The following is an 18,154-nucleotide window of genomic DNA, read 5'->3' on the forward strand; positions in this document are numbered from 1 at the left end:
TAATTTGTCCAAGTGGGGCTGCGATTTGTTTGCAGTCGTCGGCTCTCGTTTGAAAGGGCACATCAGTGGACAAAAGCGCCGTTTGAAAGGGAGCACATCTCTGTGTGATCCTTTAAAATCTATTCAAGGCATGAAGACATTACTTTCCCCTCTACGCTTACGGGACCAATTTTCATTCATTCAACGCTCCTCTGAAAACTGTAATTTGAAATTTGTCAACGAGGAGAGCTGGCTTGCAGGCAGATGCGTATCATCTTTTCATTTTCAAAAGACACAGCGGAGACCGAATAATTTCATTATTAAAGTAAATGGGAAAAAATTGCAAACTGCACATAAGACTGACGCTGAGGTCATATTGTGCACAAAAGCTCTTTCACAGGCAGACTCATCCCGCATTCTCCAGCGCTTTCATGCCGACACCTGTTTTTTTAATGCTTAGTGCTGAAACCTTCAATCGTATGACTTCCTGACGAAATGTATAGACGAGCATCACTGCAGGAAGAGTCATATGTGGAGATGGACTGCATTGTGTAAACTGTTTGTTCATTCATTCATTCTGTATTTTGTTCATTCCTTTATCTTTTTCATTTCATTCATTCATTCATTCTGTATTTTGTTCAGTCCTTTATCTTTTTCATTTCATCCATTCATTTTTTTCAACAATTAATTAATTTCCCTGTCCTTATTAATGTGTTCATTCATTTGTCCAATTTTATGTTATTTCATTCATTCATTTTCTAAAAATGTTGTCAGTTAATTGTATCCATTAATTTGTCTTTAATTGATTTGCCTATAAATGAATTATATATGCTTTCTTTCTTTCTTTCTTTCTTTCTTTCTTTCTTTCTTTCTTTCGTGCAATATTAATGTTTTTGTTAATTGAATGCATTTGTTCATTTAAATTGTATTTGTTCTGTAATCCATTCATTCATCCATTCATTCATTCATTCATTCCCTATTCAGTTAATTTCATCCATTAATTTATTCATCACTTTATTTACTCACGTGTATTATATATGCTTTCATGCATTCATTCATGTGTGCATCTCCACTCATGTGTTTAACTTGTCAATTTATTCATTAATCTGTTAAATTATTATTTTGTTAATTTGCTAGACATTTGTCATAATTATTTTTGTTAATTATTTATAATTATTTCATTCAAATAAATATATGGATTAGTTCATGCATTCATTTGTGCATTAATCCATTCATTTCTGTAAAAATGTGTCCATTTGCTACTCAATGGATTGTTCATTTGTTTAATTCATTCATGCATCCATTCATCCATCCATCCATTCATTCATTCATTCATTCATTCATTCATTCATATGTGCACTGGTGTCATCTACAATGACAGTGTCAATAATTCATTGCACATTTATATATACTAGGATATAAGTTTGTGATAAAGATTTTTCCCGCGTTTCCCCGCCCAGCACCAGCGTTTATTTCTGAACGTTCTCGTTATATGACGCGTTACAGTCACCTCTCTATTTTTACAGACACTGAATGCTGATCATAACCGCACGGGTCAGGACGGGTCTTTCTATTTTAGATGGATATTTTTGGCCATGATACGCTCAGAGTATGTTGTGTCTGAGCCAATGGTTAGCATATGCAGGGTGCAAATGAAACGCATCTGTGTGACTTTGTTTTGCTCTGATGGTTAATGTGTGCTCATTAATTAATCTGTTTTTCCTCATTTTTCCTTAGTCAATTGATCCTGGTCAGCAGTTCACGTGGGAGCATTCAAACCTGGAGGTGAATAAACCAAAGAACAGATACGCTAATGTCATCGCCTACGATCACTCCAGGGTCCTGCTCTCCGCCATCGATGGTACGATCTTCTCTTCTCATTAGTGTTTGATCATTGTGTCATTTCAGAACAATTCATGAAATTAATAAAAACTAACGAAGTTATGACGTCATTTTTTTTTACAAATAGATTAATTAATAAATGTACAAATTATACACATATAATATGTCTAAACAAACAACATTTGATCAGATTTATGCTTAAGAAATGAAGTAAGAAAAATTAACTTAATTCAAGATACAGTATATAACACAAGTCTTGATATATTATGCTGTTGTTTCTCATGTAAATGTATTTTGTTTTTAGGATGTTCATACCATTACAGCAGCATTACACATTCATATTGAACGTTTTCAACTCGTAAAAAAAAATCATTCCCAAAAATAAAACTAATTTCCCTTCAAACTGTCAAATAACAGATTCAACCAGCGAACAATGAAACAAGTAAATGCCCATCTGCCGTGTCCAGCCCTGATAAACGCGCCTGCTTTGTGTTTCACAATGAGAAATGAAATAGAGTGATGAACTGCTGCAGAAAATCCACATCAAACCTATACCCGCTTCATTCACACACCACAAACACTGATGGAGCGGCTTCTCCACCGGTCTGCTTACATTCAGTCTGAGACAAGAGACAAGACAATCTGAGATGCACAATGGAGAAATAGTGGCTGTGCTAGTAAACCTAGTGAGCTCCCTTGACGTTTACTGCCTGTGTTGGGAGCTATAGTGTAAGGAAGCATCATAATGCTAATGGAACATCATTGAGTCAATGCATAGTTGATTCCAATGGAGTTTGCCATTAGCAATAAGCTGCAAGAAATCACTTTCGGAACCAGTATTTTTTGTTATTTTCCAATTTTCTGTGTTGTTTTGTTCTTTATATTCTATTATAATATGTATTCATATTTTGATTTTAATATATATAATTTGCTTAACATTTCAGTACTTATTAATATTTTAATTATAATATTTACCATTTGTTATTATATTTTGTTTTCATTTTAATTGTAGTTATTAGTATTATCTGTAATTGTATGTGCTTTCGTTGTTTTACACACACACACACACACACACACACAATATATATATAGTTTTAATTATACATATATTGTAATATTGAATATTATTTCATTTTTTTTTTTTATATATATATATATATATATATATATATATATAGTAACATTTAAATTTTATTTTATTTATGCTTGCTTTCAATTTCTGAAAAGGATTTTTAAGTTTTATTTAGCGAAAACAACTGAGTGGGTTAAGAAAAACAATTTGCTTCTTGTTTTAATTATGTTCAGATATTTATTTACTTTTACGTGACAAAAAGGACAAAATATAGTTTATTGGTTCATGCTGTCCTTTCTATGAAGCCTTAAAATGTTGGCAGCTCACTAGATTTTGGAACAGAGTCATAATGTGTCAAGTATACATGGCTGGTCAAATACACACACACACACACACACACATCTGTTCATTACTATTTTTTTATATCTATGTGTCATTTTGTCTCTCTTTTGTCCTCTTTTGGAAGGAAATGCAGGATTAATTGTCTTTCTATCCTGTCAGTCACAGAATGAACGAGAAAATGAAAAACATGGAGTTTTAAATAAATTTATTAATTCTTAGTGAAATAATTCACATGGAAAAGAGACAGACAGACAGAGAGAGGGAGGGACAGCGAGTGAGAGGACGAGGGAACGCTGGGATGAGTTTTATCTCTCTGTTGCATGTGTGAGCTGAGCTGGAGCTGTAGCATTGACACGCTGTCAGCCCTTTAACAGCAGAAATCAAGCCTTGCTCTGTTTTCTCCAGATTTATCACACTTCTTCACTTACATTCAGTTTATTCCAAATGAAAAACTGTTATGTTTTTAAATTATTTGTTTTTGATAACTAAACGTATGATGAACAAAAAGTGAACATGCTAAAAGTCTGTAAATGAAAGTCAATCTAAAGCGTTTTTTTTTTTTTTTTTTTTTTACAGGTGAACAGAAATGAATTATAACTAATAAAGATCATTATACTTACCCAGTTGATTAATCCCAGTACATTAAGACAGTTGTTTTGTATTACAAGTTTGAAATATGCAAACAAGACAGTAAATCTACTTGAATATGCACTAATTTGCATACATTTCTAGAACAGAAATCTGAAAGCCAGGTTCAAAGTGATTTATTTGATTTGGTTAACATATTAGAGGTACAGTTTTTTTTACAGAAGGGATTTTGCATATCTCTTTTTATCACTCCGTAAATCAGAAAACACTGTCAACAGAGAGAACATATTTTGTATGGGGTTTTTTTTCCCCCACTAGTTAGAAAGAAGACATGTTATGGAAGCAAAATAGACCAAAATCTCAAAATTGACTTGGTTTGTATTAAATACTTTAGCACGTGCTAAAAACACAGCTCACAGTGTTCCGTAGTCGTCTTGTTCTCAGTGTGTTCTGTATGTTGTGTTGTTTTCGCAGGTATTCCAGGGAGCGATTACATCAACTCAAACTACATTGATGGTTACCGCAAACAGAACGCCTACATTGCCACACAAGGCGCGCTGCCGGAGACCTTCGGCGATTTTTGGCGTATGATCTGGGAGCAGCGGAGTGCAAATATTGTCATGATGACCAAACTGGAGGAAAGATCCAGGGTACGATTTGCTGCGACATTACTACTCATCTGTTGATTTGATTAGCTTACACTGTTGTCTGTTCACACCCGACATGACAAATCAATCACAAATCAGTCAGAAGAGTGTGTGGACGGAGTCTCTCTGCAAGCATACTGCTGTCTCGCAATGAAATTGATAAGTGTTTAAATTAATAACATTTTGACATTATTTAAAATACATACTCACATCCTATAATCTTTGTCACGTGTTTGTTGCTATTAGAATGTGTCAGTTAATCAATACCGGATTCAGTTTCAATATGCAGTACCGTTTTTTAAATTAATAATTAATTGCTTATTTTTGGACAAATAACAATAAAACAATAATATTTTTTTTACTATTAGACTATTTACTATTAACTATTAGATATGTTTGACAAATTATTATCTCACATAAAATAAACCTAATCTAAAATTATACAACAAAGCCATGATTTTTGACGTGTTTAATTTATATTCAAATAATGGTTGTAAAGAAATATGAATTATTAACTAAAGTTAACTGTCACACATTTTGCATATAAGTTTTTAAGGAAAAACATATATCATGGAAATATAGATCTTATAAATCTAAATGCTTGATTTATGGGAAATAAATGAACACATTAAGATTTATTGGCAAATAACTGACAATCACACAAACCGGGGTGTTAAACTGTATGTCTTAAACTTTGGTTACAGGTTTGGAAAAATTGCAAACTATTTGGCTAAAATATAAATAGAACATAAACAGCTCAAATAAAAACATTTTTTCTCCTCCTGATGTTTTTCTGATGGTAAAGCATATTTTTGTACTGCCTGTTTGTTCTGGCCCTATTTCATACCCTATTTGTGAAAAGCGCACAGCTATAACAGCATTATTTTTGAACAAATTACATAAATTATTGGCAAATTGAACTGTTTTCAAACAGAGTTTTAAAAGCTTTTGTCGTTTTTGTCAAACTGATTGCTGGTCTAATTAATATTACAATCCACGTCATCCACATTTTTTGCAGATTTTACCCACATTTCATTTAATCTTTTCCTTTTTTGCACCATTGATGCGTGTGTGCGTGTGTGTTTTCTCAGATTCCTTCTAATTTCTTCTCTAAGGCAAGACAGAGCATCATGTCGTTTTCAGCTGCCATTATGAGTTGCAGAATTTAAATTCTTGATTTTCCTGCATTTATTCTTTGTGATGTGAATTGTCCTTTGCATGAATTCATGGACTGATGCTTCTGCTCTGTCTTGCTGGTCTAATCTTTAAAGATGGACTGGAGGGTCACATAAAGCAGCTCTCCTGCGGTCTTTGTGTGGCCGTAACATGCAGCCTCTCGTGGTTTCAGTCATGTAGCGCTGGAACGTCTTGATGCATTTTAATGAGTACAGCGTCAATATATTCTCAGCTAAATAATGTCTTTACGAATATGTTATCAGCAGAATATAATCTTTCAGATCCTGCTCTTGTTTGCATTTAGACAGACCAGCATTGAACATAAGATGCACGTCGATTTTCTTTTTGTAACCGTGTTTTCTGTCTTTTTTATTCTTTTCCTCCTGACAGGGCGGCTGCCGTACAGTAATTTGACGCTCTTTTATAACGACTCACAATGCAACCAACATATATAATGGTAATAAGGCCCCAGCTTTAATATGATTGCGACAGAGCGCTTGAGATAGTAATTATAGCGTCTGTCAGGCTCATGGAAAACCCGCTCGTGTGTTGAGAAATCCGCTTGTCAGCAGGAAATGGGAATTGTGTTGCTCACTGCTGTTATTCTCTTGCTTTAAATGGACTTGATGTATGTTTGATGGAGATGTGTGTGTGTGTTTGCAGGTGAAGTGTGACCAGTACTGGCCAAACAGAGGGACAGAGACGTACGGACTCATTCAGGTTACACTGCTAGACACGGTCGAGTTGGCGACGTACTGCGTCCGAACGTTTGCACTTTACAAGGTATGTGGGTGTTTCAGGGATCGTTCACCCAAAACTGAAATATTTCATCTGTGCTGTGAGCGTTTTACTTTTCAATTCAGAACGGCTCCAGCGAGAAGCGGGAGGTGCGGCAGTTCCAGTTCACGGCGTGGCCGGATCACGGTGTCCCGGAACATCCCACGCCATTCCTGGCCTTCCTGCGCAGGGTCAAATCATGCAACCCGCCAGACGCTGGACCAATGGTGGTGCATTGCAGGTCTGAAGAGATCTCTTTCATTGTTTTTACATTATTGTTTTATTTATATTTATATTATTAGTAACACAATGAAAATTATTATGAAACTCCAACAATGATTGTAATATGCATTATATATTGTTGGTAATGTGTGAATATTTTATTGTTACGTATAGTACACCATTAAACAATGTGGGGTCTTTTTTTTTCAAAGAAATTATTACTTTAATTCAGCAAGGATGCATTCAATTGATCAGAAGTGACAGTAAAGATATTTATAATGTTACAAAAGATTTATATTTCAAATAAATGCTGTCCTTTTATATTTTTTTCCACAAACATATTTGGCAAGAAAACCTTTTTTTAAATAAATAAAAATAAATATTTATTTTTTAATAATTTAGCAAGAAAAATAATTTGTAAATTTAATATTTTAAATTGTAATAATCTTTAACTGTTTTACTGTATTTTTTAGCAAATAACTGCAACCTTGATGAACAGAAGATATATTTATTTATTTTTATTTATTTATTTTATTTTTTATTTTTTTACATTTAAATGGTAGTGGGGGTTTTTTTTTTAGGCCACTGTATGTCTGCTAAGCACTTAATGAATTTTATGTAAAACATTTAATTACTCAAGCAAAGTATCTTACAAAAGACTCACAGGTGTTGTAAAGACAATGCTTTTCATTGATCAGCAGAACTATTAATGTACTGTTATCTGAAGTAGAAAACCGAGGGGAAAAAAGTGAATTGGTCAATCCCATTCTTGGTCTCAACACACACTTCGTCTGTGACTCTCTGTACAAAGAAACATGATTTTGGTGCATGGCAGAACATGAGGCACTCTTGCATTTATGGAAAACCCAGATATGAAACCATCTGTTAAATTCCCCTCTAAGCGAAAGCAGCACAAAAAACATCAGGCAGCAAGAGGCACGCAAAAAAGACAAGCCACAAGCTTCCATCGGAAAACTGCCAGATAGAAAACAAGGATTAGTAAACCCTTAAAAATAACACATACGGCAGTTAATTAGAGCTCCCAGCGGAGCGCTTGAAATTGAAAAAATCCTTATTTCCCCTCTTTTCTCTAGCTGGCTTGCGTGCTGAATACAGGAATTAATATCATTCATTGGGACGGAGACTTTGAATTCCTTTCGGCTCAGATCAGATAACGGCTCGACAGCGAGACTTTAATCCTTTCCAAAACACCGTCCCCCTCCGCGAGCTCTCGCCTGACCATTAAAAAACCTAATTCTTTCATTTCGTGGCTGGTGTCAGAAAGTTGACGTATCCTTCGGGAAGAGCAGAGAAAGTTTTAAGCTTCGCATATGATGTGCTAACGTGTGGGCAGGAGATTATATGTGCTGTTTGTCAGGCAAAACAAAAGCATTTGTGGGTAATTAACCTCACTGGAAGCATTTGTCGCTGTTAAACGATTCGCCCAGCACAGAATGAACATTCATATTGCATACGCTTAATGCTTTCGTGAAATCTGGCGAATCGATGCTGATAGCCTCGCGTGTGCTCTCGCTCTGGGCAGTGTTAGCCGTAAAGAGGGTGTTTACCCCTGTCACCTGTAACCCACGGGTCGACGCAGACACACAGCCAGTCAGCCGTTATTGCAACAAAAGAGAAAGTCCATCCAATCGCATGATTGAATGTCACAGAGATCACTGACCAAGACACGGACGGAGGCCTTGTGAGGGGTAAATCTGACACAGCAGATCTCATGAAACCTGTCAAGAACAAACCCTCATCACATTTCACCACTAAAATTGATGTTGCATAAAGAAAATAAAGTCTTGCTAAAATCAGTGGATATTTCAGGGCAGTTTAAGTTTAAGTCAGTTTGTTTAGTTTATTTAAAGTGGTCATATTATGCTACTCTGCTTTTACGTTAAATTTTCTTTAGTGTGTAATGCTGCTGTTTGAGCAAGAAAAAGGTCTGTAAAGTTACAAAGCACAAGTTAGTCTCTTTATTAGTAAGCACTGTTTCTGAATCGCCTTGAATTTAGCCTTGAGTTTTCTTCCGGGAATGAACATGTCACAATATTCCTTTTTTAAATAATTCCCACCCAAGGCAGACACAAAATAAGGAGATGAAACCTGGTTTTGTTGCATTACTAGTAGTGGTCGACCGATATTTAATTTTTTGATTGCCGATATCTTAGAGAGCAGAGTGCCCACATGTGGCCTATAGATAGATAGATAGATAGATAGATAGATAGATAGATAGATAGATAGATAGATAGATAGATAGATAGATAGATAGATAGATAGATAGATAGATAGATAGATAGATAGATAGATAGATAGATAGTCTAGGAATATTATTAGACATAACAAATGTTTTGCATGTGTGTGTCAAGACAGTAACGGGAAATGCAAAAGAAAAGGAACAGACAACAACCCACAACTTAGTTGAAAGGTTTTAATTCTTCATCTGCAATAAAGTGAAGTGTAAATAAAGGAATGAAGTAATGAATAAAGTAATGAGTATTTACAATATGTACAACGTAACAAGGACGAGCAAAAATCAATAAACAATCAGGTGAAGAGGAAGGAGCAAGAGAGTGGTGCTTAAATAAAAAAACTGAATATAACAAGAAAAACCTCTAACTAAAGTTATGGAACTAAACTAACAACAAAAAAAAATGTAGAAAGAAACATCTTCAGCGTACAAGACGCTATAACTAACCTATACTAACTAAACAAACAAAAACATACATAATTAGCACCACTCCTAACACTAGTGTGTCTAATACATTTCATAGAATCTACGTGTGCAAATGTAGGTCGCGACCTGCTTACCTGACTCACAACCTCTCCCGTCAGTCTACACAGTGACGGACGGACAGTGACTGAGATGAAGAGTTCATGATAACAAACATTTAGCATTCACATCCAGCATGTATCAAGGGCACGGGCACAAACAAACGAGAGCTGATCCAACTGTCAGATCATAAAAGCAGTGAAGCCACCCCCAGACATCGATCAGTCTTTCAGACTGGTCTCCCGAACGAGAAAACCGTCCTCACAGTGCATGCATACTCTTTCCCAACCCAGAGTCTATCTTGACTGTCACCATTGAAGTTAGAGCCATTCATAAACTGGACGACGACAGGCGATTGGTGGCGCGATTCCAGACGTCAGCATCCTACGTCAGCAGATTGACAGGCGGAGCCTCCAATCGAGTTCACACCTGAAACAGACACACGCATATGCAGCAACATACGCAAGAAACAAAATTAGGTAGCCCGGCGTACAAAACACTGGTTAACGACATTCTTCAAAATATCTTCCTTTGTGTTCAGCAGAAGAAAGAAATTCATACAGGTTTGAAACAACTTGAGGGTTAGTAAATGATGACAGAATTTTCATTTTGAAGTGAACTATTCCTTTAAGTATATTTATTCTTGTCCATCTTCAATCTTGTGTGATCTCACAAGCTAAGCAAGTTTGAGGCTTGAGGTTGAGGTTAATGGATGAGGCTCTGGTTTCCCCCACAATCCAAATACAGTTGTCTATTGGAGACACTAAATTGTCTGTAAGAATGAGTGGATGGGTTTATGCTTGTTTCAATTCATTCTGGGTTTGCCTTATCTGGTAATAATACATGTGATGCTGCTTTGGAATTTGGCCAAAAAGAGCTGAAATAATAATTAGAATCTGGAATAAGACTTTGTGAATGGTCTCTATCGGGGAGCTCCTCAAAATGGGTTTTGGAAACTTTATGTATGTATTAATGAAAGTTCTGTGTGTGTTATTCCTGCTTAAGTGTGTCGTTGCTTAAGAATTCTCATTAGTTAGTGCTCACGTCTTAATGCAGGAAGAGCACTAATATGAGCATATGTAGTCTTTAATGAAGGGCTCTGATCTCAGGTGTCGGTGGTTGACGTCAGCTGCGGCGCTTCAGGAAGTTAGCAAAGCTTTGGCCTCTTCAAAGTGATGGAAAGAGGAAAGTATGGAGGCTTTTAGAGTCTGTAGATGGAGGTTAGAGAGGGTAAGAGGCTAAATGGAGGGCTTGTTTTCCTCTGATAGCGAGCACAAGTGTACGGCAATCAAACCGAGTCAAGAACGGCTTCATCCACTCGGCAGAATCTCTGCCATTAAATACTGTTTTACTGCGGCAAATGTTTTACGTTTATGACAGAAATACAGTGCAACTTTGGCACATCACTCACTGACTATGTGATTATTTCCAATAATCAGCGTAAGAACTTAATAGCAGTAAGATGTTGGCATGACATGAGCAATTTTCATTACTCTGATGATTCGCTAAGAATTGTGGTTATTTTTACCGGCATTTTTCACATAACACCAATGCACTGCACAAATGATGAAATCACACACTGTGTTACTGGCCAATGTTTTAATCTACTTGTGACAAATGCAGAACACATTTCTATGGATGTATTAGATTTTTTCGATTAAGCGCTTAAAAAGTATCCATTTCGATGTTTTCGACCATCAAAATACTGCATTATATCCATGTCAACATGAACTCAGTTTCTTCAGCACCCTAGTAATATGATGCCTTCTTTACCTCTGTTACGGATCTGCACATGATAATGTCACATGTGCATATTTGCACTGCTCAGAATGGAATAGATGCGATTAAAATGTTTACATGCCTGTTTATTGAGATTAAATTCAGCATACACCACGTTTTTCTACTATTATATTGCCTAAATCTCTTTACAATTGCATTATGCAACCATGTAAACATGATCTTTGTCAATGAAACCAATCAAAGCACCTTAACACAAACTACACAACACATTCTTGTTTCTCATCCGTTGCGGCTGACAGTGCCGGCGTGGGTCGGACTGGCTGCTTTATCGTCATCGACGCCATGCTGGAGCGAATTAAACATGAGAAGACGGTGGACATCTACGGTCACGTGACGCTTATGCGTGCACAGAGGAACTACATGGTCCAGACGGAAGACCAGTACGTCTTCATTCACGACGCGCTCCAGGAGGCCGTCACTTGCGGGACCACTGAGGTTCCTGCCCGGAACTTGTTCGCCTACATCCAGAAGCTCACGCAGATCGAGTCCGGAGATAATGTTACCGGAATGGAGCTGGAGTTTAAGGTAAGATGGATGTTACCAAACTAACTCTCGGAAGGTCTGTCTATCTATCCATCCATCGTTTGTTCTAACGTCCTATCTATCGTTCTATCTATAAATCTGTCTGTCTGTCTATCATTTTATCGGTCTGTCTGTCTTTATACTTATTCATAGAAGCAAACTGTTTGGATGAATCAATTCACAAAAAAGGGTTGCCCTTCTCATCACTACTAGCAAAGAGAGGATGTTAAAATAGTGCAGTATCTTGTTTAGTTTATCTGTCTAGTGTCCCATGATCCACTGACTCATCTGATTACTCTAGATCAAACTCACATCTGAACAGAAGGGGCCTTGAAATGGTGCGATCATGTCACATATTTACAGACATCTGACCTCAAGCTCTGGCTCCTCCTTCCTGGAAAGACTGCAGTAGAACCGCCAGCTTTGCCACAGGAAGCTGCTTGTCTCTCTTCTGTTATTCAACCCCGCCACATTTTACACGGCCTGCAGTTTGTCAAACAGAAATCTATTTACCCAGAGTAAGAAGGTGATCGAATGTCATGCCACATCATGATCACTCAGCGAGCAAAGCCCCGGCCCTGGAGTTGACCCCGCTGGTGAGGCTTGGCTGCTGGTGTTTGGACCGTCTCAGGCCACCACAGGCCGGCTCTCCAGCTCTCTCTCCACCGGCCGCAGAGACAGTGTGGGGCCTGTGGTTTTTCTTTCAGGAGCCCAGAGATCCCTGCGCCGTTCTCACACTAGTGCTAAACATTACTTCGCTCACATTTGCTTTAACTCTCTTGTTTTCATGACCAAGTTCAAAACAGTTAAAGACATTAAACATCTGCTGAAACGCTGTTTGTGTTCGTGCACTGGTTTAATGTCAACATACTGAAAATCTTTGTCTATGTATCTATCTATCTGTCTGTCTGTAAATCTAAAAAAGCCCTAGCAACCACCTAGCAAATTGTGTCTGTCTAGTAAATAGTAGTACATCTGAAAGCATTCAGTCTGCATCTCAAATTACTCTTTAAACTACCCACATATCCACAAGGCCTTAATACATTTCATACGTCTTCAGCATCATATCAAATCACTATCTAGACAAACTTAGTTTTTTTTTTGTTGTTTTTTTAATGTTGTTTACAATTTGTTCCATGCAGCGGTTAGCTAACACAAAAGCTCACACCTCACGGTTCATCAGTGCCAACCTGCCCTGCAACAAATTCAAAAACCGACTGGTTAACATCATGCCCTACGAGTCCACGCGTGTCTGTCTACAGCCAATCAGAGGAGTTGAGGGCTCCGATTACATCAACGCCAGCTTTATTGATGGATACAGGTGAGCAGAAAAGCCTAGATCTGTCTGTCTGTCTGTCTGTCTGTCTGTCTTGTGTGTGCATGTGAATGTAATGTGTTTCCTCTCTCACTGTATCATCAGGCAACAGAAGGCTTACATTGCAACGCAGGGTCCTTTAGCCGAAACCACAGAAGACTTCTGGAGGATGCTTTGGGAACACAACTCAACCATCGTAGTGATGCTGACCAAACTCAGAGAGATGGGCAGAGTGAGTATTTGACAACTGCTCGTCTAAACATCTAAATCTGTATCACAATCAGACTAAATGTTGTGGGCTAAAGGTTTGTGCTTGCGACTGGACATTGTGCAAATGGAGGAAGATCAATAAACTTAATTGAAAATATGTACTCTGTAAAGAAAAAAAAGTTTTTGTGAAGTATACTGAAACTAAATTTGGTGTAGAAACAATGTTCACTCAGAAATTGCTAGTGAATTTAACAAATAATTACAAAGAGATGGTAAATAACAGATATTTTGAAGTAAAAAATGTTAAATATTTAAATACATTTTCTGGAGACAAAAAGCAAAAATGGAAATGAAAAAAAATAAAACTTTGAAGTGTATGTTTTCTATCTCAGCAACTCTCAAGACTCAAGAAGTAAATTGACCCTTTTTTAAGGACATAAAAAAGACAAAAATACTTGTTACATAAAATGTGTACATTTTTCTATCTCGCCAACTCTACAGGCTACAATCACAATTCAAAATGGTCACATGATTTCAACTTCAAATTTATTTAAACATCAAAATAACACGAGGGCGATTTGAATGCCTACAGAGCCGTCTGCCAAGAAATTTCTCCAAATTTTTATGTTTAGATGCTGTGATCCTTGTGATTGTGACACCATTGAGAAAACAGCAACGCGATTTTTATTTTATTTTTTCAAATAAATTTCTGGTCATTTTCTTCACTCAATTATTGCTCCTGCCAGTGCTGTTATTTGTACCCAGGCTTACAGACTGTTGTATTCTGTCTGTCCATCAGGAAAAATGCCATCAGTACTGGCCAGCAGAGCGTTCTGCCAGGTATCAGTACTTTGTTGTGGATCCAATGGCCGAATACAACATGCCCCAGTACATTCTGAGAGAGTTCAAAGTGACGGACGCCAGGGTAAGACGACAGAACCTTGGACCCTACTGTGATTTGTGTGTTATAGTGCATGTTCAGTCTGAGAGCATCTGTGTTCAGGAGTCTAATTCCCTCAATGCGTTTATTTTGATAAACGCCCTCACTCGTACCTTCTTGCCATTTTATATATGTCTCTGTCTTTTGCGTTGCTTATCTTGGATATACAAAATCACTAAAGAAAGGCGAACTCTCTGAGCTTCTCATCAGGAGAAGCTTTTTCAGCCGCCCACATCGGAGGAATTAGTGTCTGGAAATCACTCATTCGCATGCTCAGGTGAAGCACACACGTCTGAGCTGTGGGTGGTTGAAGCCTCATATCCCACTAACAGAAAAACACTGAAAACTGGTGATATGTTTTTGAAATGTTTCATGGTAATACCATGGTGTTCTTGGTGTATCATGTAAATCCACTGTAAAGACAGTAACGATGATGTCAATTGTACCATAGCAATCCGAACGCGATGACGAAACATTAGAAGAACTAGTTATTCAACCTGATCCTCCATCGCAGGATGTTTCTCAGTGATACGCTACTCAGTTTGTAATTCCTCACCATCAGCATTAACAAGAGTATGTCCATCAACAAACCGATGTGTTTATTTCTAATTTATTGCAGTGCACATATGGGAACTGTATTAAAGGACAAATCCAGTGAAAAATGAACCTGGGGTTAATTAACACATGGTTACCGAGTCGATCGTTCCCTGCGATGCGTTTTCATGAAAATCGAATGTAAAGAGTTTTATCTTTAAAAACAGATTAGCTCATAACACTAGTATATGGGGCACAGAGTAAGTAAAAGTAAATCGCTAGTTAATACCACTAACAAGGCTCAAAATAGCCTCACACTAACACGGTAGCATAATGAGGGTCCTTACATACAAACCGAAGCATTGAGAACTTTGTAAGTGTACAGACAGTTTAATAAGAAGATACTTTATAAAGACAGTACATTACGCGTTTACATGCAGGAGCCATCTTGGAAAACAGTCTAGACTAGTCGAGTCACGAACGCCGTGCTACGTTAGATTTCACAAACGGAATTCCTATCAACAAGCTCACTTAGCACGCCGTTCGTGGCTCGATTAGTCGAGACTGTTTTCCAAGATGGCTCCTGCATGTAAACGCGTAATGTACTGTCTTTATAAACTATCTTCTTATTAAACTGTCTGTACACTTACAAAGTTCTCAATGCTTCGGTTTGCATGTAGGGGCCCTCATTATGCTACCGTGTTAGTGTGAGGCTATTTTGAGCCTTGTTAGTGGTATTAACTAGCGATTTACTTTTACTTACTCTGTGCCCCATATACTAGTGTTATGAGCTAATCTGTTTTTAAAGATAAAACTCTTTACATTCGATTTTCATGAAAACGCATCGCAGGGAACGATCGACTCGGTAACCATGTGTTAATTAACCCCAGGTTCATTTTTCACTGGATTTGTCCTTTAACTGTGTCAATAACAGAGCTTATGTTAGCCGAGCACTTATGTGAATGACTGATGTAACATTAAAGTTTGCAAAACAAATTTTACTCCATCCTTTATCTTTACTCAAAGTAGTAAGAACGACAGACAATCTTCATTAATAGACAGTTTTAGGTAATAGTGGCCCACAGCTGATTAGCAGAACTATTTCAGTAAGACAGTAATAACGCGAGTTAGCCAGAGACTTATACAACACAAAACTAGGTATTTCAAACACTCAGTAATTATTCATACTTACAGGTTGTGATTCTGTGGAGCAAGCTTGTCCAAATAAACTGGGTACTGACCCATCTTTCCAGAGCAAGTGTTTTGCGAATCCCGCGTTGAACTTTGAGATTTGAGAAGTTTTAAATTTTTTAATTTTTTTAAATTACGTGTTTGAAGGCGGGACAACATACAACATCGGCGATCATTATGCAAATGTCTTATCTAGTAACGTAAAACCGTTACGCAGTGGGATTCGAAATACAGACGACTCGTTTAGGCAGTTCAGAGTCGATTCTTTATTTTGGGAGACAATAACTTTGTGCACTTCAATCATGCACTTTCTATTTTACAACTTTGCAGAACGTTTACATTCATAAACAGCTATATTACATACTGCATGAAAGGGATATTTGAAAAACCATAATAGGGGCACTTTAATGTGTCTTATTGAATAAATGCATCAATTTATAAAAATAAAAAAAGTAACATCTTACTGACCCCAAATTTTGAATGCTTGTTTTTAGTATATATTTTTAAATTATTAATGTTTCTTGGGCTTTTCAACCCTCATTCAGCATGGGTGATGTTCTCATCAGTGTTTGACAAGCGCAGCGTTTGCCACACATAAATGCGAATGTAATAGATTGGTGTTATGCGTCAGGGAGAGCTGCAGCTCCTTTATGTTGGTTTGTGTCTCTCTCTTCTTTTAGGACGGACAGTCACGGACCGTCAGGCAGTTCCAGTTCACAGACTGGCCAGAACAAGGCGTGCCAAAGTCAGGGGAAGGCTTCATCGACTTCATCGGCCAAGTGCATAAAACAAAAGAGCAGTTTGGTCAGGATGGACCCATATCAGTCCACTGTAGGTAAGAAAGACACGTCTATGTGAGAAAAACAGAGCTGATGTACTTTCCATCAGTACACACAACTCTTGTCTTTTGTTCTTTTGTTTAATGATTAGCAACAATGACAACGTGCCTCAAGTGTTGGACTCACGGTTGAAGCTAGAGTCTGTCCACATAGTTCCTCTATAGGATATCTACACCTTGGCCCAGATCAAGGTCTGCTGCGCCAACCTGAACAGGGGACGCAAACTCAACCTCCCCTGGTGATTTATGCACGAGACTACCAATGTTTTTCCATCCATACCGATGGTAGCCCTTCAGGTCTTTAAGAAAGTCTTTCAACGCTAGAAACACTGCCCTCATCTCCAGGCATTCCATGTGGTATAAAAGATGAAGGCCTTTTCATAGATCCCAAGCTGGATGACCATCTGGGACATTCCCCCAGTCTGTAAGAGAGGTGACCAAAGCAAACATTTTGCTATGGTAATTTGCCCCAGTGCAGGACCCCGAGTTAGAAACCGGGGTCTTCCCACAGATACATGGTAAGAAGACCTCTGCGCATAACCCTTATGAACCATAGGGGGTTGGTTGCACAGCCCCCTGCTCACCAAATACCACTGGTATGGTCTCATGTGCAGCAAGCTTAATGCGGCTACAACCATAAGACCCAGTAGCTTCTGGTATTGGCGGACGAAAACACCCTGGCCTAACCTGACGTTGCTCATTGTGATTCCACCCGAGTGGGAAATAACCCCCGGAAGAGTTGTTCTCTGAAACAACAAACTCTTCTTGAGGTTCAGTCTCAGGTTCAAACACTTTAAGTGAGTGAGAACAACATCTCGATGGCAAATTGCTGATTCCTCCGACTGGGCCACTAACAGCCAGCCGTCTGTGTAATTCAGAACACAGATGTTCTGGAGTCACAATGGAGCCAGAGTCACATTCATGCACTTTGTGAAGGTGTAAGGCGATAAAGGAAGACCGAAAGGAAGGACTCCATATTGGTATGCTTCAATATATGCTATATATGCTATGCACAATTAACACAGTCAGCCCCCTCGAGAACTGTCTGAGTGTTCACCGCTCCCAAACAAACAACACAGAGATCATGTGAGTCATCACCTGTAAGAAAGTGGGGCACCGCGGCACACACCTCCTAAATTTCTTTGCTTGCCATTTTTATAGTACTCCTATCTAAATAAAATCAGACGATCACGACATACAATTTTGACAAACTGATGCTGGTGATTTTGGGACCCTTTATGGTCATGATGGCACGCTTCTTCACATGACCTCCGTCGGCCAATAGAACATGCTGAAGGCTTTCTCATAGCGGAGTTCCATCGAAAGGAAACTCACCGCCTTTTAAAAAATGAATTCGAATTGAAATCTACTAACACAAATATA

At 37.9% G+C, this 18,154-nt stretch overlaps 1 protein-coding gene across 13 annotated transcripts in view; it reads left to right on the top strand.

The window, feature by feature from the left end:
* Positions 1-18,154, top strand: part of LOC311079646 (receptor-type tyrosine-protein phosphatase delta) — a 687,052-nt gene that overhangs the window by 662,854 nt on the left and 6,044 nt on the right. For all 13 annotated transcript variants that reach the window (XM_084109251.1, XM_084109252.1, XM_084109253.1 and 10 more), the window contains 9 exons: positions 1,717-1,840; positions 4,298-4,473; positions 6,310-6,429; positions 6,510-6,664; positions 11,461-11,746; positions 12,886-13,064; positions 13,164-13,290; positions 14,068-14,193; positions 16,614-16,768. In XM_084109251.1, coding sequence (XP_083965377.1) covers positions 1,717-1,840; positions 4,298-4,473; positions 6,310-6,429; positions 6,510-6,664; positions 11,461-11,746; positions 12,886-13,064; positions 13,164-13,290; positions 14,068-14,193; positions 16,614-16,768 — 1,448 coding nt within the window. The remainder of the gene's footprint in view (positions 1-1,716; positions 1,841-4,297; positions 4,474-6,309; positions 6,430-6,509; positions 6,665-11,460; positions 11,747-12,885; positions 13,065-13,163; positions 13,291-14,067; positions 14,194-16,613; positions 16,769-18,154) is intronic.

This window comes from Abramis brama (assembly GCF_963993115.1).
Source record: "Abramis brama genome assembly, chromosome: 3".
Lineage (NCBI taxonomy): Eukaryota > Metazoa > Chordata > Actinopteri > Cypriniformes > Leuciscidae > Abramis > Abramis brama.